At 48.5% G+C, this 20,723-nt stretch overlaps 1 protein-coding gene across 1 annotated transcript in view; it reads left to right on the top strand.

Annotated features, from left to right (window-relative positions):
* The first annotated feature begins 19 nt into the window (after positions 1-19).
* Positions 20-20,723, top strand: part of LOC119652633 (phosphoribosylformylglycinamidine synthase) — a 23,535-nt gene continuing 2,831 nt past the window's right edge. The window contains exons 1-6 of the mRNA XM_038056881.1: positions 20-187; positions 248-727; positions 6,490-6,988; positions 7,046-7,549; positions 7,620-7,880; positions 7,948-8,162. Of these exons, the coding sequence (XP_037912809.1) occupies positions 650-727; positions 6,490-6,988; positions 7,046-7,549; positions 7,620-7,880; positions 7,948-8,162 (1,557 nt within the window). The 5' untranslated portion in view covers positions 20-187; positions 248-649. The remainder of the gene's footprint in view (positions 188-247; positions 728-6,489; positions 6,989-7,045; positions 7,550-7,619; positions 7,881-7,947; positions 8,163-20,723) is intronic.

Below are 20,723 nucleotides of genomic sequence, written 5' to 3'. Positions count from 1 at the left end.
GATTCACTATCCCGCTCTGGTGCCCGTTTGTTGATACCGGACTGCTGGGACGTTACTTGACAGCTAATTGGGGCCCACAAACGCCGGCTCCACGTGAACTTAATCGCGGAAGCTCCAATTTTGCGATAAGCGCCCGATTTGCATAATCGTCTCCCCCAAGACCCAGAACCGTCTCCAGCTTCACAAGGTACCTCACCACTTTCCACTGAGCCCCAAAGCGGCAAATATTATTCTCGCTTATTTTCAGTTTAGTGCAGGCCGCGATAGAGCGAAAACAACAAGTGCAGGGTCACACGGTCAATTGCAAAATATGCTGCAGCGCAGATAAGGCTCGTCATCTCCCGCAGCGCCTACGGAGCATTTTGTTTTTCTACGTTTTCCGCGGTGACCCCGAAACCAGGCACCGAGAAGGGCCTCCCCGCGCGCGAGTGGGCTGAGGAGCTGCTCTTGTTTTCGAACTACATTTTCATTTTGCAAGTGAACCGCGGAACTTCGTCAGCCTTGCAAGTGTTGACTGGGAAGTAAAGTCGTCGTTTTGAGAAGAAAGTAATTCGCACGAGACGTGATTTGTCTGTTACGTGATTGTTGTTGCACGTGGGAAGAGAAATAGATAGTCTGCAGTCCCCTGGAAATTTGGAAGCCAACCAAGATGACTATCGTCAGATTCTACGCTCTGGACGCCTTCGACGAGCGGAAAACGGATTGCATCCTGCAGAACATCAAGAAGGTAAGTCACTGTTGGTCCATTCAACTACGTCAGAAGATCTTGTCCACATTTAAAACATATTCGACCGGGAGCTGGTTAAATTATGACTTTCGGAGGGCGCATGAGCATCTAACGTTTACCATAAAGACATAGGAATACACCCCAGAAACGAGAAGGTCCAGGAAACTGATAAAGGAATTGACTCTCTGACCGGCAAACTAAGGAGAAACGTTCGAATGGAGGCAAGTCCTAAAAAAGAGAGTTCACAACGATACAACTTTGCAGATTGATATTAATTGGTTGAAGATTAAGGTCAGGATCATCGCACAAAGCTACGTGCCACGAGAAAGGAGGACCGAATGAGAAAAACCCAGGATCCAAATTAGACCAAGATCTTTATTGCAAATAAAACAAATAATTCCACACGTGTGACTGCGTTGACGGGCATGACCCAAGAGAGAGATCGACTCAGGAGGAGAAGCTCGCGCGGGACCAACACTTGCTTGCGCCGAGAGCGCCACGCGGACGCCGGAAGCAGTCAACGCGCCACAGTCACTCCCTCTCCAATGACCTTCGCGTTGAGCAAAGAGAGTGAAAAAGTGACCTTCTCAGTCGTGACGAAAGGCTGACGGTGCTGTCGAAGTGACGACGGTTGGGCTGGTGGAATAGATCGAGACGAACCCGCCGATGCAGAAGATTCCATGGCCGTCGAAAGTTTCTGGTTCGGCGTCGTGGATAGTTCTTGCGTCCCAGGAGGCGCCTGACCCGAGGATGAGCATGGAGAAACAGGCTCGTAACTGGGCGCCCCAAGTGGCGAAGCAGACGGGGGCGATGATGTCAAAGAGGCTGGTGTATGGTCTATCTGTTCCATGAACGCTGGCTTCAGGTGGTCTGTCGAGAGTGTGTTCTCGACATCGTTAACATTCACAAGGAAGGGTCGGTCATTGAATCTTTGGATCACCCACTGCAGTCCTGTATAAGACTACTCCAGCGGTTTCTTAACAGCATCGATGCGGCAGCAGACGTATTCGCAGGTGGCCAAGTCCTTGAACACGAAGAGATGATGTGATGCGGGTCTAACCGGGGGTACTGAACGGAGGGTCGTTGAAGAGTCTGTGAAGTCGTGTGGAGTAGGCTCAATGGAACTCTACGGCGCAGCGATGTGCCGAACACCATCTCGGCCGGTGATGCTTGCAAGTCCTCCTTAAAGGTGGTGTGGAGATCCAGAAGGACAGCCGGAAGTGCGCGAAATCAGGGCGTCTCTAGTGTGCACTTCAGGGCAGCCTTGAGTGTTCTGTGCATCCGCTCGACCATGCCGTTTGCCTGCGGATAGTATGGCATTATATGCACATGCACCTATAATGCGACCGAAGGTGAGACATCAGCTCCACCTTGAATTGGCGTCCTTGATCCACTGTGATCTCCAGTGATGTACCAAAGATGGAAATGCAGTGGTCGAATAAGGTTCTGGCGACCGTGGAGGCCTTTACGTCTCGTACGATAACCAGTTGAGACCAACGAGTGTGGCGGTTGATGATCGTGAGGCAGTTTTTCATAGCCCTCACAAAATGACATCTTAACCAAATTTAGATGGATATAGTCAAAGCCCGCTCCGGAAATCGAAAATTGCCCAGTTCGACGCGGTTGTGGCGATAAATCTTCGAGAACAGACACGGAACGCATTGTTTAGCCCAGGGAAAGACGTACTTGCGCAAACTGGGCTAGAAGAACTTAAGCGCTGCGCTCTTGGCGGTGGCCGCTCGGGTGGGAGAGCTGTTAGGGAAGGCGGCTTGATGTTCCCAATGAACTCCACATGGTAAGCCTCGTGGCCGACGAGACTGAGGCGATGCATTTTCAAACCAAAACTGGCCAGGAAGTGAGAAAGCTGAATATCCTTGGCCTGGACCTCGCTGACATTCTTCGCAGATATCGCTGTGGCATAGAGACCGTCTCAACCCGTGAGAGAATGTCCGCGCCTGGCGTGTATAAAAAGCGATAAATCCACTTGCCTACGCTGCCTGGGCGGAGCCTTATCAAAGGGTTGCGTTGGTGCGAAGGTGAGGGGACAGTGATCGTTGTGACTGACGAAATTCCGCCCTTCGATACGCTGGAAGTACTTAATGACCGTGAAGACTGTCAAAAGTTCGCGATCGTACGTTAAGTATCGCTGCTTCGTGCGCGATAATTTCCTCAAAAAGAAACCCATGGGGACCCAGATGCCGTTAGGGCGCTGCTGATAGAGTGCCGTGCTGAGGACTGTGTTCGAGGCATGGGTCCCGATAGCCAACGGTTGGGAAGACTCGAGAAAGGCCGTGATTGCTGCGGATGCTATGTCTCTTTTGCAGCGTTAAAAAGCGGCGTTCGGTGTCCAGTTTACCTTGGACCGTTTGGTTTTACACTCTTCTAACAGATCAGAGGGAGGTGCATCGCACTGGGCGGCATGTGAGATGTGATGTCGGTAATAATTGATCATATCGAGGATGCGCCTAAGCTGCGATGAGTCAATCGGTTTCGGAAAATCAATGATAGCACGCGTCTTCGGTGGTGATGGGCGGAAGCTTTCACTGTTGACTGAAAATCCGGCGAAGACAATCTCTCGAATTGGCACTTACCCCAGTTAATCCGGGGTTTTGGCGTAGCGTTTCGAACAGCTGGCCCAGGTGACGTTCATTTTGTTCATGATTGTCGGAAAAGACTGAGATATCGTCCTGGTAGGCCCGAACGAAAAAGAGATTCCTGAGGAAGTGGTTTATGGTGCGCTGCATAATCTGCGTGGCGTTCTTCAGACCCAACGACAGGCCAAGGAACTCAAAAAGCCGAAGGGCGTAGTTACCGCGGTTTTGCAGATGTCGTCCAGGCCATCGGGATCTGATGCTTTCTCTTCATGAAAACCGAATCATTGACGTCTTGCAGGAGGTCTTCGATGATGTGCAGTGGGTAACGACCCGGCGAGTATGCGCGTTAAGCTGGCAGTAGTCACCTGTAACCTGCCACTTACCGGAGCCCTTAGGTTCTAGGTGAAGGGGGCTAGTCCACGGGATTGACGATGGTCGGATGACGCCGCGCTCAAGAAGGAGGTCGAATTCCTTCTTCGCGGCTTTAAGGCGTTCTCCAGCGAGGCGACGCAGTCGCGAAAGTGCCGGTGGTCCTGTAATAACAATCTGGTGATGGATCGGAAGCAGACCGATGATACAGGTGGCGAGGAAACTGGTAAGCCCGTCCAAGAGACGTCCGTGGTGCAGGTCGGTGAAAAGCCAAGTGGAAGCAGAGGCGAAATCGACTACTGCAAGGCACGCTCTCTTGACCTGTTTAGTCCGTTTCTGGCTGGATTTTGATTGAAGGACGGAACGGGTATCTCCGATATAGTGGGGAGAGGATGCATTCTATGAGCATGCGGTTCACGTAAGGTTTCCTAAAGATGATATTGTGATTGTGATGGGTGATCTGAATTCCAAGGTGGGCTCTGACAACACCTTGCTCGGACATGTAATAAAGAAACACGGTCTTGGCGGCCGTAAAGATAGTGGATGGAAGTTTGTGGATTTCTGAAGCTTCGTCGCCTCGCTATTGATGGCATATTATTGGAGCACAAAGCTTACTATAATGTCAGTTTAGTTTCAACTGTCCGACACCGTACGAGCAATCAGATTGATCACTTTGCAACTTTTCGCAGGGTTGAAGAGTCATAAGCCCCCAAATTCAACATCGACCACTTGTAAGATCCAGCTACCCTAAGTTATCCACTTGAGAACCTCATTAGAACTCCTTTTTTCTTGGGAGCTTCACTAGTGTGTCCGGATAGCTGAGTGGTTAGAGCGCAAGGCTGTCGTACGGAAGGTCGCGGTTCAAATCTCGCTGGTGGCAGTGGAATTTGTATCGTGATTTGACGTCGGATACCAGTCGACTCAGCTGTGAATGAGTACCTGAGTCAAATCAGGGTAATAATCTCGGGCGAGTGCAATGCTGACCACACTGCCTCCTAGTGTACCGTTACGGTCTTGAATGAAGTGCTCTAACACACTTCAAGGCCCTGATCCAACATGGATTGTTGCGCCAACGATTATTATTATTATTCACTAGTCGTCAGCCACGTCCAAAAGGGGCATTACAAGATCTCTGATTGCGCAATCGTGGAAGCTGATCGATGAACGGAAGGAATTGGCGGCCCTATTGACCGTTTCGAGTGTAACATACTCGAGTGCGAAATCCCGGGAAGTACAACGTAGTGTGCACCGTGACAAAAAGGAATTTGTTAGTGCGCTGGTCAAAGAAGCTGAAGCTGCCACAAAACGTAATGATTTTAGACGTATATAGCGCATTGCAAAAGAACTTACATGTGGTTGCAAATTTTTCGATGGTCCTGTGAGGGACGTTAACGGTCGACTCCTCATCTACAATGACGAACAGCTGAAAAGGCGGTGAAATCTCGCCTCTTGTGAACGGAAATTATCTTTTTTATCTTGGAAGTGTGATTTCTGACGATGGTGCTAGATCCGTTTTCGCTGCCTTGTCCAAAATCTGGAAATGCAGTTATCTCAACACCAAGATCAAATTGAGACTGTTCTGTGCTAGTGTTCTTTCTGTGTTGCTATATGGGACTAGCACGTGAAAAGTAATCCGCCCTATCACTCAAAAACTCCAAGACTGCGGGAACACCAGTTTACGACGTATCTTATATTATTTCAAACAAAGATCTTGGTCGGCACACGGGCCTGTCGCCCGTGAGCGATGTGATCGACATGCGGATTGGTCACACATTGAGGGAAGGCCACACATCGCTGGTTACGCCATCCAGTGGGATACACTCTCCCAAACTGGCCGACTAGTGGCTCGCTATAAGAGTACTTGGCGCAGAACAGTAGAGGAGGAGTGCAGGCATCTCGGGAAGTGTTAAAGAGAGCTGAAGCGCATTTCAATGAACCGCGAACGATGGCGCGTAGGTGTGTTTGATGCACTCGACTCCACCAAGAGATGAATGTAAAACGTATATATGTATAACCTCCGGGTGGAGTCTATTAATTCGTTGTTCCGGTTGGCCGTTTCCCATCAACTTTGATATCCAGTGCTAATTTTAGTGACTTCTGTTTAGCGCGAATTACATGACCATACGGATGTGAATATCATCGTATTACGCTACTCATCCAACTATTGTCTTACCTGCGACTAGTACTTGCCTCATTTTGTCAAGATATCAGTTTACACTTTTGAAACATTTAGTTGGTACAATAGCAGAAACTATATAACTAAAAGAGAATGAAGACGGCTTACGGTTTCGTACCAGGCCAGAGGCAACTCATCAGACGATGCTTAAGGTCTGCCTTTATAGCAGTGTGGCCGAAGCGGTGTTAAACGCTCCTTTTTATAATTTGCAAAACACAACATTGGTGCGAATTATATCGAACGTAAATCCGCGCTGCTCCCAGAGCAGAAGTGAGACAGCGTCTGAAAAGTTGCCTCTGCCCTGGTACAAAACCGTAAAACGTGTTTATCCTTTTTTTAATTTTTGAACCTTGAGTGGTAAGCCCAAAAAGAGGAGTCCGTAGACCAAAAAGGGTGGGAGTAAGCTGATTTCCCTTTGATCCGATCCGACATCAAGTGGATGCGGACTTAACACTCCTAAATCCCTAAGAAACTAACTGATTATTGTATGTAACGATTATGCCTTCTCCTCCCTTTCTCGCTTCCAGCTCCTCTGGCTCATTAGAATTGGTAAACTACTTTTTAAATATCAATCAACAAAATTGATCCCAAGAAGGACCTAAACCTATTTTCATTGCATTCAGGTCAATCATGAAGCGAAATCCCTTCGCACCGAACGATGCTACCACATCGAGCTACAAGACGATTCCAAACTGAACGAGCGAATGGAAAAAATCCTTCGTTGGCTCTTGAAAAACATCCAACAAGCAGATAATCTGAAGATCACATCATCCCTTCCGTCTGAAAACGAGCATTCCAAAGTAATCGAGATCGGTCCACGTTTCAACTTCTCCACCCCATTCTCAACCAATTGCGTTAACATCTGCCAAAATATTTTGCTCAAGGAAGTGAGGAGAGTGGAAGTGTCCACGAAGTATTACATCACCTTCTCGGAAGTACCAGCCAGTTTCGATGCAATTGTAGATGTTCTGGGTGACAAAATGACCGAATGCCGATACACAAAGGACAATCTTCCTGTGAATAGTTTTGATGAAAGGCTCCCGAAAGCGGCGGAGAAGTGGCATTTCGTTCCAGTCATGGAGCAAGGTCGGAAAGCATTGGAGGCTGTGAATCAAGAATTAGGTAAGGAATTCGCCATGCATTTTTGAGAAATCGGAATTATATATGTTTTTGATTCAGGACTTGCTTTTGGGGAATGGGATTTAAATTTCTACACAAACCTCTTCCAAAACGTCCTTAAACGAGACCCGACCACAGTAGAACTCTTCGACTGTGCCCAGAGTAACAGTGAGCACTCCCGCCATTGGTTCTTCAAAGGAAAAATGATTATCGACGGAGTTGCTAGGCGACAAAGTCTCATAGACATGATCATCGACACACAGAGGACAACAAATCCAAATAATACAATAAAATTTAGTGATAATAGCAGTGCCATACTTGGTCATAAATACAAGACGTTGAGAGCTACGAATTGCACGGGACCGGGACTGGTTGAAGTTGTCGAAACAGAATCTGATTTGATTTTCACCGCGGAAACACACAACATGCCTACCGCCGTGGCTCCATTTAGTGGCGCGACCACAGGAACTGGTGGGAGAATTCGAGATGTTCAGGGAATTGGACGGGGTGGTTTGACTATAGCCGGGACGGCTGGGTATTGTGTTGGCAATTTGCATATTCCAGGTAAGACAATCTTCCTTGAGGTATCCTTATGATTCGCTGATAAAAATATCTTCTTTTTTTTTAACGCCAGGCTACAATCTATCATATGAAGATGCAAATTTCAAATACCCTCCCTCGTTTGCCAACCCCTTAAAAGTGATAATCGAAGCTAGCAACGGAGCATCTGACTATGGTAATAAATTCGGTGAGCCCGTCATAACAGGATTTGCGATCTCATATGGTCAAAAAAATGGATCTGATGAGCGTGAAGAGTACGTTAAGCCGATCATGTTCAGCGGAGGACTTGGAACGATGGATGTGAATTTCAGGAAAAAGATGGATCCAGAGAAAGGTGATAATTTTATTAATTTGTACTCAAGGGACGTTGAATTTTGCTTGTTTTTATTGGTTTTGATTAGGCAATCTCCTTGCGAAAATTGGCGGGCCAGTTTATCGGATCGGCGTGGGAGGCGGTGCTGCGAGTTCAGTAGAGGTTCAAGGTGATAACAACTCGGAATTGGACTTTAATGCTGTGCAGAGAGGTGACGCCGAGATGGAAAACAAATTGAATCGAGTTATTCGTGCTTGTATCGAGTTAGGCAGCAAAAATCCGATTTTGGCAATACATGATCAGGTAGATATGAAGATTTGAGTTTTATGTGTCATGTGTTTAATATGGGAATGGTACCAACTAGAGCCCGTTGTTGTTCACTATACATTTGAAACTGGATCATTTATTTCTTTTTTGGCTAAAAATTCTCTTCTTTTCCAATGCCTCATCTATGATGCAATTAATGCACTCGTGCCCCTGTTGCCCACGATCCTTCACATTAAATGCTCTGTAACGAGCAGTGCTGTCAGATTACGTGAGCCCGGATATTAAACAGCGAAGCCCTACGACCATACTGACAACCTAGATGAAATACATTGGGAAATCTGCACAATCCCAACGTACTACATCAAGCCGAACTTCACGAGGAATTTCGCTGTGGACTTTCCAGTCAGGGCCCAGCGACAGACTGGTGACGCGTTACAAGGTTTCAACAAAATATTCTCCACCGTAGCCGAGTCGTACCGGCTAGCCAATGTATTCCAGGTGGGAGTACTGGCAATATTGCAAACTTGTCGATGGTTGGAGCATGATCTGAACCCCAAGCATAACGTAGGCATCCTGACCGACAGCCAAGCTGCCTTTAAAGTGGTGAGGTGTACAGGAATCGTACTTAACTACCTGGCCGTCGCGCTTAAGTTACTTTCTTCTGGGTTCCTGGTAATATGAACATAGAGGGGAATGAACGGGCTAACGAACTGGCCAGGCGAAACTCTGCTCTTGGCAGTCCCTCAGTGGGCCAGCCTCCGTCTCACTGGCGACTGTCAGAAGTAGAACCTACTCGCACTGCTTAGCGGCCGCCGACTTTGACAGCGAAGGCTAATAACCTGCACCAAATCAAATAATATTTCGGCCCCAAAAGCTTTTGGGCTCGACACGTGCAAATAGGTACAATATTACAGCGATCTGCACGGGGTACGAGGTCATACTCTACAACTCGCATTGCCGAAGCTGCGGAGAGAAGAGCAGCTAGGCTGTGGACACTAGGTAACCAATTCTTTGGGGACCCCAGTAGTTGTTGTAGTTGCAGGGTGGGGGAGCTGCTATCCTTGGTAAGTGTTACAGAATGGTTCTGAACTTTCTAGATTCTGCTTCTCTTTGCCCTTCCTACAGCAGCCACGGCCTTAGGAGTTTATGGAATCGAAACGATACACCACAGCGGTAATTGGCCTCTCCGGTACGGCCACCGATACCAACCTACCCTACATTTCGTGTATCCCCTCGTCAGCGCCCACAAGGACTCGCGCTTTCCTTCGCTATAAGTTACCATCAACAAACAGCAGCAACTTTATTACGATTCGTCGTCCAAGCTTTCTTATTCCTTCTCCTTTGCGGAATGTAGGACATCCACATTGTCTCTTTGTTATTGTTGTTGCTTGAATGCGATTCGCACATTGAACATATTGTTCGACTTCCTGGTACGTGGTGAAGTGCCGCTGTCAATGTTCATGCGAAAGTCGGAGCGGGGAAGATCCAGGGAGTAAAAGTTTCCGACAAGAACGGGAATGTTGTTTTGCATAAAAGTCATTGAGTAGGCTGGGCCGTCGTCCTGCTCTAAAATGAGTTTCAAGTTTTTTTTTCAACAATCGCAAGGTTCAAGCTGACGAATTGCGCTGCTATGACTCTCTGACCGGATTTCAGCAGCTCCTGGCACATTACTCCTGGTCCGACCAAACGCACAGTATCGTCACCTGGCCGGTTGTTGGCGGTGAAGGAGAAACTCACCGTTTTTCATCTCTGCCCTTCCTTGATTTGAAGCCTCCTGGATCTTCCCCATAGCACGTAAGCATACTTATTAACCGTTGGCGAGCTTATTCGTCAGTCGTTGCCTTTGCGGAGATTCCCCGTCTAATTATGTGTGCAAAGCGGTGTCTTCCAACTTTTCTAGTTGGCCTGGATGTCCTTTGTCCTATAAATTGAACTCACTTCAGAAGCGTCAAAACCAGCACACACATCTCCAACGTTGGAACAACATCGCCGTAGGTTGCAGAAAAATCCTTATTTATTAATTCGTAAACCTTATATTTGCCCTCAAATTCTACGGCTCAGATAGTTCATATTTTCTTTCGCTAGGTATGGCGTCTCAGCAAAAGTTGGTGTTAATACTGGTACCATATCAATGTTATTCGAGGCTGCTACCTTCATCTGAGGGCAATAGCGCCACGCACGCACACCACAGGTGACCCTGTTGACGGTGAACCAAGTCGAACGAGTTTCCCCTCCAATGCTGCTGTAAGTGGCCAGCGAAGCAACTCTACATAATCAGTTTGGCTTATTCTACCTCTTCTAACGACCTCCTCGAATACCCTAGGAGGAGCAAAACCTGGTCATTTCCATCACTTTTTTCACCTGTGAACCTGACGTAAACTCCCTTCGAGATTATTTCTACGACTGCGAGGCTATCACCCAATCTGCAATTTCACAGCAGTATTTCCTTCAAACCTTTGCAGAAGAATAAACTACGAGGGTCTTTCCGTGCTACCCGCCTTCCTCACTGATGCCGAACCACACAAATGAAGCGTTTAATTGCTTAACACTTTTCTATCAGAATATGAGACGTCTAAGAATGAAACTGTTGCCTTTCAATCCATCTGCCCTGTGACCCCTCGACTTCTTTTACACCATTCTATCTAACTTTCTTCTTTGGGTTCTTCCCTTTTCAACTGCGGCTGAAACTGAAAAAATAAAAATTACCCGGAAGCCATACTAACTACAATTACTTTAAAGCTCTACAAACTTCAGTAAAGTCGCCGATAGTTAGACCCAAAAAAGAGTATCTGGCCAGCGTAATTTTACTTACTTTGTAATTACTCTTCCTCGGCGTATAACGCCTGTCCTCGTTTTCTCCCCTGGCTATGCAGCCTGTCCGCATCTTCCGCAATATTCCTCCATAATCCTTCTTAACCTCTTTTTACTAAAAATCAATCAATCTGCATAATTTTTAACAAAACTTCTCATTTTCCTGGTCTGTGGCAAGGCGCTTTCCCATAAATAAAATTTACGAACAGAGACTCGCCAAGAATTGCCATCCTATTTCTCATCTCTCCCCCCGGTCCAAAATCGTTGGGAGGTATGTCAACGACTGGTTGACCGTCCCCTTTGGCCTTCTTATAGCAAAGGAGCAACATAGCTTTGTGAATCGGCGGTCCACTGGTACCAACCTACTAAGTTTCGTTAACGTCGTAGCCAAATGTCTGTATTTTCAGCCTTTGGCTCCATTAATCAGCCGATATTTTTGTCTAAACTCACTTCACTTAACAGTCCCCTGACACGGATTATATGATTTGCCTCCTACTTCTCTAATAGTCCCTGCAGTGTTTCCCATTCCTTTTCCCCCTCTAGTGTATACTTTTCAACTTCCTCGTTCGAGGTATTTAAGTATTTAACATTACTTATATTTATTATAATATTTAAGTTAACATTTATTATTAAATTAGTTATACATGTTATTTGACCTAATCTTAGTCGGCGGACTCAACTTCCGTTTTCCTATTTTTAATTCAAAAGACTTCAGTATTTATTCATATATTCGAACTTAATATTACAAATCAGAGACATTTACGAAAATCATAATAATTGCAATAGATTAATTTTTTGTGTGTGTCTACTACGTTTTAGACAACAACTCATGGCACACTTTTCTGCGATCTTCCACTCCCGTGGCGTGCTACGCAAAGTGGATAGATCCGCGCCATCTATTCGCTCGCACTCGCAACATTCGAAATAAATTTCGAATGCTGCGAATCCTGCCGCGCCACATCACTCCGCCCCCAGATGAAACCTAGGGGTTTCGGCGACTGATCCCCGAACTTCGTTCGCCGTTAATCCACAAAGCGGACACGACGTTGCTTCGGGGCGCACGCGGGTTTCAGCCTGGACAAAGAGACCGCCTTTTTGTGACCACCGATCTCGAGCTGGAAGAAATGTTCTCCCCGCTCGAGAACGCGGTACGGGCCCTCATATGGAGGCTGCAGCGGCTTCCGGACGGCATCCGTCCTGATCAGCACGTGCGTGCAAGTGTCCAGCTCCTTGGGCGAACTGGCAGGTATGGACGAGTGTCGAGTGGGTGGTGGCGCCTTGATGCGTCGGAGATTGTCCCTCAGCAGACGCACCAACCCCGACTCCGTGAGACCCGATCTCTTGTCGAAGACCGGATCGCTTGGGAGTCTTGGGTTCTCCCCGTAAACCAGCTCCGCGGGGCTGGCCGCAAATTCCTCTCGGCGGGTTGTTCGAAGGCCGAGTAGGACGAGAGGCAAGACTTGAGTCCAGGACGAGTCGTCGCGTGCCATAATGGCGGCTTTCAGCGTCCGGTGCCAACGTTCTAGCATTCCATTGGATTGCGGGTGGTATGCAGTAGTCCGCTGGCGTTTAAAACCAAGGAGTTTGCCTAACTCGGAGAAAAGGGTGGACTCAAATTGCATTCCCTGGTCAGTGATGATCACTGCAGGGACGCCAAAGCGAGGTATCCACTCTCGACAGAGGGCTTCAGCACATGATTGCGCCGTAATGTCTTTCAGAGGTATTGCCTCAGGCCACCGCGTGAACCTGTCGATGATTGTGAGGCAATACTTGTAACCGTGCGAGTCTCGCAAAGGCCCTATTATGTCGAGGTGTATGGTGTGGAAACGCTTGGTAGTGCGGGGGAATGAGCCTACTTCTTTCCTTACATGCCTGGAGACTTTACACTTTTGGCATGCGATGCACTCTCTGGCCCAGGAATTGATATCCTTGTTCATGGAGGGCCAGAAGTATTTTCCGGTGACTAACCGGTTTGTTGTCCTGATGCCGGGGTGCGCCAAGTCGTGAACTGCGTGGAACACTTCCTTGCGAAATGTGGCCGGAATGTATGGCCGAGGTCCCTTTTCCGAGTCTTCGCAGCAGAGCGAGAGGTTTGAGCCGAAGATGGGCAACTCCCGAAATTTGTATTTGGGGTTGGACATGAGGCTCTGAAGTGCTGCGTCATCCACTTGCGCCTTGGCAATAGCCGAGAAATCGAGTGAGGCGGGGATGTTTACTTCGGAGACACGAGACAAAGCGTCAGCAACAATGTTGTCCTTCCCGGACACGTGCTGGATGTCTGACGTGAACTGGCTTATGAAGCTCAGGTGTCGAAGCTGACGAGGGGACGCTTTGTCGGGCTTCTGTTTCAAAGCGAACGTGAGAGGCTTATGGTCCGTGAACACTGTGAACGGCCGTCCTTCTAGGGAGAAACGGAAGTATTTGATGGACAGGTATGCGGCGAGCAGTTCGCGATCGTAGGTGCTGTAGTTCCGTTGAGCGGGATTCAACTGCTTCGAGAAGAAGCTCAACGGCTGCCAAACTTGGTCCACCTTTTGGTGAAGGGCAGCACCTACTGCGATGTCAGAGGCATCAACAAAAACGGCTAGGGGGGCATCTTGCAGAGGGAATGCCAAGAGTGTAGCGTCGGCCAGTTGTTGACGGGATTTGTCAAACGCGCAGATAGCCTCTTCAGACCACACGATCTCTCGTGTGTCCTTAGTTTTGGGGCCAGACAAGTACGCGTTCAAAATGGACTGGAGATGGGCGGCCTTGGGCAGGAAACGACGGTAGAAGTTTAGCATGCCCAAGAACCTCCTCAACTCCCTCACTGTCTTTGGACGCGGGAAGCTTGTTATCGCTTGCACCTTGTCTGGGTCGGGCTGTATTCCTTCAGGGGAAATGAAATGGCCGAGGAATCTCACCTGTTGTTGAAGGAATTTGCATTTCTCAACGTTTAGGACTAAACCGGCCTCAAGGAGACGTTGAAAAATGCACTCGAGATGGGCTAAGTGCTCAGATTCAGTGGAAGAAGCGACCAAAACATCATCCAAATATACGAAACAGAATTCGAGGTTTCGCAGGACTGAGTGAATGAACCTTTGAAAGGTTTGCGCCGCATTGCACAATCCGAAAGTCATCCGGGTGAACTCGAAGAGTCCAAAGGGTGTGCATATTGCCGTCTTTGGAATGTCTTCAGGAGCTACTGGGATTTGGTGATAAGCCTTGGTTAAGTCCAAGGTCGAAAAGATGCGGCAATTCGCGAGGTGATGCGCAAAGTCGTGGATGAGTGGAATTGGATATCGGTCAGGAACAGTCTGTGCATTTAGCCTTCTGTAATCCCCACATGGGCGCCATTCGCCGTTTGGCTTAGGGACCATATGCAGTGGGGAAGACCAACAGCTGTTTGAGGGCCTGCAGATACCCTGTTGAACGAGTTGTTCAAACTCTTTCCGTGCTATTGCCAGTTTCTGAGATGGTAGAGGACGCACCTTCGAGAAGATCGGGGAACCAGTAGTGATAATGTGGTGCTGCACATTGTGCTTCACTGGTTTGGAGAGACTACAGTTGGTAGTAATCTGGCTGAACTTTTGGAGAAGTGCCCGAACACGAGAGTCGGTAATGTCTTCTAAAAGAACGGAAAGATTATTGCCTGGGTGAGATACCATATGTCCCGACGAATTAAGTTTGGTCGTGGAATCTATAAGAGACTTGTTTTGCAAGTCCACCAGCAATCCATAGTGACACAGGAAGTCTGCGCCTAGTATGGGGAAGCTGACATCCGCCAGGATGAAACGCCACGAAAACGTCCTACGCAAGCCAAGACTCACGTCCACTTGCCTATACCCGTACGTGTTTATGCGGGAGGAATTTGCTGCCGCAAGTTTGAGCGGTTGAGGGAAAAGTTGATGTTGTCGAGGTACGGGAAGAACCGAAACCTCCGCACCAGTATCGATGAGGTAGCTGCGCCCACTGAGGGGGTCGAAAATAGTCAGGCGACGTGGCGCTGCGTTCTGGGTGGCCGCCGCCAAGACCCCCCGCGGACCTAGTTTTTTGCGGTAGGAGAGAATCTACACGGTAGCGTACATCTTGTCGCTTTATCCCCGAATCTGCGGTGGTACCAGCAAATTCCTTGGTCCGTGGACTGTCTTGACGACCTGCTACCTGATCGCCCTTTTCGGGTGGCAGACCGTGAGCGTGCTCGCGATCTGGCGCCCGAACGCTGAGCGTCCAACGTCGCCCGCATCTCGGCCATACTGGCTGTTAATGCAGCAATCTCGCGCCTCAATTCACCCACCTCATCCGACGGTGGTTGAACGGCCGCCAAGGTTGGGCGTACGTACACCTCCTGGACCTGGTCAGCCGTCGCTGCCAGTTCCTCCAAGGAACCGGAGACGCAAGCGAGGATCGCCTGGGTGCCCTCCGGGAGCCGACGCAGCCAGAGCGACTTGATCAGGTCGTCGCCGATCTTGCTCCCACCCAATTGCCTCATTTCACGAAGCAATTGGCTGGGAGTTCGATCACCCAACGTTAAACCCGCCAGCAAGTGGTCTAATTTTGCCGACTCGCTTGCCGACAGGCGCCTGATCAACTCGCTCTTGAGCTGCACGTACGATGTCGACTTCACCACGTCGGACACCAGAAGTATGGACTCTTCGTCCAGGCCGACCACCGCGTAGTTGAAACGGGTCGCGTCCGATGTGATGCCGGACATTTGGAATTGTGCTTCCAAATGCACGAACCACAGCTCGGGGTTCCGCCGCCAAAACGGAGGAACGCGTACGGCGAGGGCGGTCACTTGCGGGTCCGATGGGCCTGCCGCGTCTTTATTGTCAAAAGACATTTTTCTTACAGAGAAGTACGAGATTGAGATGTAAACGCGGTGAGTTTATACTGAAACGCGTTGAACTTTACACCGACACGGCAGGCCGCACCCACAAATGCACGCACGAAACGAGAAAAAATGACGAGCGAAGCGGACGCTCTCCAGCGCAGACCAAAAACACCACCAATGAAAATGGAGAACTCGCGATGCTAAACACCTCTTCGCCGTCTCTTGCAGCGATTTCAATCTTTTATTACTATTTTTTTTTAAACTTTTAATGTATTGAACAATAATAAATTACAATAATGCTTCGCTGCTGCGGCCTCTTTGGTGAAGACGGCGTTGATGTGAAGGCGGCGGCGGTGGCGGCGGCTTCTGCTGCAGCGATGGTGGCGGGGTCTTCGGTGTCTGCCTGATAGCGGTGATGCTGGTGTCGGTCAGCTGCGCTGATCTTGACGGCGAGGGCTGCAGTGACGGCGGCGGCTTCGACCTCTGCGGCGATGGTGGAGACGATTCCGGCGGCGGAAGTGGCTGCGGCAATGATGGTGGCTGGGGCTGCGTTGATGGCGTCTGTAGCGACAGCGGTGGCAGCTGCTGCGTCTGTGGCAGCACCGGTGACAGCTGCTGCGTCTGTGATGGCAGCGGTGGTGGTTGCGGCGACTGTGGACGGCAGCGGTGGCGGCGACGGGGACAGCCGTTTGCTGCTGTTGTTGATCGTTGTGACAATGATGACTAGTCCGGTGCGTGAAAGGTGTTGTGCAGGAGGGCGTGCGTACGGGAAGTCGCGTGAAAATCTACTTCTGGTGAGGGTCCGACGTGTGTCGCGCAGTACACTGTGTAGAGAAGGTTTTCTCGCGTTTTTTCTTGCCTCTGCTCCGACTCGGGATGTGGAGATGCGACACGTTTTCGTGATGTTTACAACGGCACTCCACACTCAACTGTAGATGTGAACGCGTGAAAATCGCTTGCCGTACGGTCTACTGATGTTTTTGATAGATTTCTCGGTGTTTGGAAGTTCTATTTCTGCCGTGTTGCTCGGACGAATTTTGTCGTCTATAGAACTTCACCAATGGCGGCGATGGCGGATAATTTGTCGTTTTTTAAATATCGGGGTCACCAATTAAGTATTTAACATTACTTATATTTATTATAATATTTAAGTTAACATTTATTATTAAATTAGTTATACATGTTATTTGACCTAATCTTAGTCGGCGGACTCAACTTCCGTTTTCCTATTTTTAATTCAAAAGACTTCAGTATTTATTCATATATTCGAACTTAATATTACAAATCAGAGACATTTACGAAAATCATAATAATTGCAATAGATTAATTTTTTGTGTGTGTCTACTACGTTTTAGACAACAACTCATGGCACACTTTTCTGCGATCTTCCACTCCCGTGGCGTGCTACGCAAAGTGGATAGATCCGCGCCATCTATTCGCTCGCACTCGCAACATTCGAAATAAATTTCGAATGCTGCGAATCCTGCCGCGCCACAGTATCCTTGAATTTGTCTCCTTCATGCAACTATAATTGTCTTATCCTCGAAAAGGAGAGGCCATTCTAGGGCTTTGCTTAACAATTGCGGTTGCGGTTAAGAATGGGTGAATCGTTGTCGCTAACCATTGATGAAAGCATTGCAACTTTCGATATTAGCGGTGCTCGGCACGCTGAGGTCTTGACGGGTGCCATTGAAGTGTTGGACATTCCGCGCTGTGCCTGGCTGCCTGAGTTTTCAAGATATGCTCGGTTTAGGGCATCTAGAGAGAAGCTTTGACGGTGGCTGTTAACATCTATAATGTACGATCATCACTGCATCGAATGATTCGACAGGGGCCAAAGTGTAGAAGTTACAAGGGCTTTCTGATGGCATCGACACTTCTTAAATACGTGGGTCTACATACGCAGAAATTCAAAAAGGGGATGGGATACTCCGGGATGTGTCTGAAAGCTCGTGCCGACTTAATGGTCTGTCAAAGGATGCAGAAACTCTCTACGAAAATGGGACAGATGTCTGAATGACTCGGTAGTTTGTCAAAGGTTGCAAAAACTCTCCACAAAGATGGGACAGGTGCCAGAATGACTGGATGGAAAGGAACTCATTGGGAATGCTGAGTGTTGCCTGAGAGTATCTCCGCTTGAGATGCCTGCAGATGGTCTTTAAAGTGATGAGGAGGCCGAGTACACGCAGAGATAGCAGGTGGGGCCAAGGCCTCCTCGGTTCGCATGAAAAAGCTATTGTAAGCGTACATTCTACCATGCCGTTCGACTGTGAGATTTACTAATTTTAAAAACCGGACGCATTCAAACTGAGCGCCCTGATCTGTCGTAATAGTCAAAGGCGTGGATCCACCTATCGAAAAGAGCTCAAGCGACGGTGACTTACGAAAGGGATACTTCTCCTTGCCATTTGGTAAATCTATCCACAAGTGCAAGGTTCTGGAAGCTTTAGGGGAGATGAAGCTTGATGACCCCGCCCCCTCCGGTGTGCCAAAGGCCGCGCAGTTATGCCGGTAAATCTTAGCCCGTTATTCGGGTTCGTAGGAGTATGTCCATCGATTAAGAGTTCTGAACATGCCATGCTAGACGAACTTCGAGAAGACAAGGCAAGTGGTCGCCCTAACGTTCCGGTGTAAAATTATAAAGAACGTCGAAACGCATGAGTCGCAGAGTCCACCCATGGATTACGAGCGGTCGATGTACTGAAGCTCATGATCCGCGACTTCCACTAAGCCGATGACCTCTGGAACGACAGCACATCATCGATCATCGTATCTTCTCCCTTATCGACTGGCACGCCTACCTAAATGAGGCTTTATCCAGTGGTTGAGATGCTGAGAAGATGAAGAGCTTATGATCGGTGTGGATCATAAACGATCTGCCTTTGAAAATTCACTTAAGTTTTTTACAGCCGCATAGATAGCCCGAGAATTCGCGAGCGTAAAAGCTGTAGCGCGTCTCAGAGTCAGAAACTCCTTGGAGACGAACGCTAGCAGGCTCTACATTCCATGGGTGCCCTGCCGTTCAAAACCTGCACCGATGGCGAACTGTAAAGGTTCGATACGAACAGGCAATGGGGCATCAGACCAGTGAAAGTTAGTGGTGACTGCCTCGAAGATGGCAACTTTGCAGGCACCTTCTGCTTTTGGGTCCAGGTGATTTCTACCTTTTTGTTCTTCGGGCCGTTGAGCAGTTCACCAGGTTTCTGGCTACGTTTTCGATACATCGATGGTAACAATTGAGCAGTCGTGTAGTCATGGAGCTTGATGGGACTCGGCGGGCAAGGAACGCTCTCGATCGCCTTGACTTTGTGTATTGTGGCTTAAAACCACCGGCATAGCGGCATGAAGCCGTCTGTATAGCGGAATACCCCAAGTATATTACCTGCTCTTTCTCGAAAGAACATTTTTTAGCGTTGATGCGCAATTTGACGCTGCGTAATGCCCAGAAACCCGGTGATGGCGTCGAAAATGTTGTCCATGATAATTAAAAGCGATGATGTTGTCATCAGCAATCTGAAATTGTACAAGTGTTTAGTCGCATGTACTGGCCCGCAACGCATCGACTTTGGGTCAAGGTGTAGACAAGGCGAAGGCGCTCGAAAACCGGCAAGACAGACGTGTGTATTTGATGGTGAAGTGGTTGTCGAGTTATCTGGTCACATAGTGTGGACGAATTCCTGTCGAATGCGTTCAGATTGGCCTCGAAGAGACAGAGAGCCGTTGCCGGTTGGTGTCAGACCTATGAAACCTTTTGATGTGAGGCTAATTGTGGCAACGTTCAACTGTTGACCTCGGAGATCTGCGAGTAGTGGCAGAGGAAATCCGAGATTGAGTTACGCACTGTGAGTACCGCATGTGGCAATCGGTGAAAAGTTAATTGCAGCGAGCGTGAGGTCTTGGCGCGGTTGCATCTTCTATACAACCGCTCTCGAGAGAAGCGAGGAACCGGGAAAGTCACCGACCTCCTCGTCTGCTACTTGTTTCTCCGGTAGGATTCCAGGGACGAGCGCTAAGGCCTACGGTTTCGCGAGTGGTTATCGCCCTCTGCGCTGGAAGTTGCAGATCTGTTGCGTGGTCGACTATGTGATCTTAATGTGTAGCTTCTTTTACGTTGATTTTCTCCGTTTGCAAGTGAGGGTTGCCATGCCCTTGGCCAGAAATTCAATCTTAAAGTGCTGAGCTGTGGCAGTCATGACCCTCGATGGCGTGTTAACTACCAGGGTAGACGGATAGTCGTGAGCGAAAATACCTCTTCATCGAAATATCTCTATCAATCCATGGTAAGCGCATTTCGTCGAGTGGGGATGATTTGCGGATCTACAAGGTGCAAACAATCACCGGAAGAAGAATATCGAACTTAATTCTAATGCGCTGATATGGCTTGTTGTCGTTCAAGAATTTGTGCAACTGCTGGTCTGCACAGCCCGTTGAACGCTTTAAAATCTCAGCCTTGAGTAAGTCATATTTGCCAGTCTCTTGTAGGTTCAAGAGTATTTCGTCGAGAGTTAAAACGACATTTCTTTCTGGTCAGCCCACCAGAAAGGCGGCAAGTGCACGGGTTCATAGGAGGTCTGTTGGATGGGTCGTTGTACTCGTCGCGTGTAAAGACGTCCTTGCTTTTCAGGACGTCGTCTTCATTCGATATACTAACGAGTTACAAACCTCCGGGGACACAAACAAAAATCAACAAATCATTGTTCAGCTTTTACATTTCACCCTGCGCAAGAAGAAACAAAGATAACGGCGCGGTCTAGGCCCGCGACCCGCCGATGGGGTTGTTAACAAGAGCTTCCACAAGCTCGCCGGAAAGGAAACTTACACATAATCCAACACTGACGCTGAGCCCGATGTATCATGGGGGATAAAATGGGGAATCGTTTGGATCTTTTCCTACCTGTGTAGTGTACGCCACACTCGATGGGCGTTGTCGATGATTTCGCAAGCATTCGCAGCCTGTGCGGATAAATACGGAA

This window comes from Hermetia illucens, chromosome 3 (genome assembly GCF_905115235.1).
Source record: "Hermetia illucens chromosome 3, iHerIll2.2.curated.20191125, whole genome shotgun sequence".
In the NCBI taxonomy this organism is placed as follows: domain Eukaryota; kingdom Metazoa; phylum Arthropoda; class Insecta; order Diptera; family Stratiomyidae; genus Hermetia; species Hermetia illucens.
Note: the sequence above shows the minus strand (reverse complement) of the source record. Positions and strands in the feature narration are given on the sequence as shown.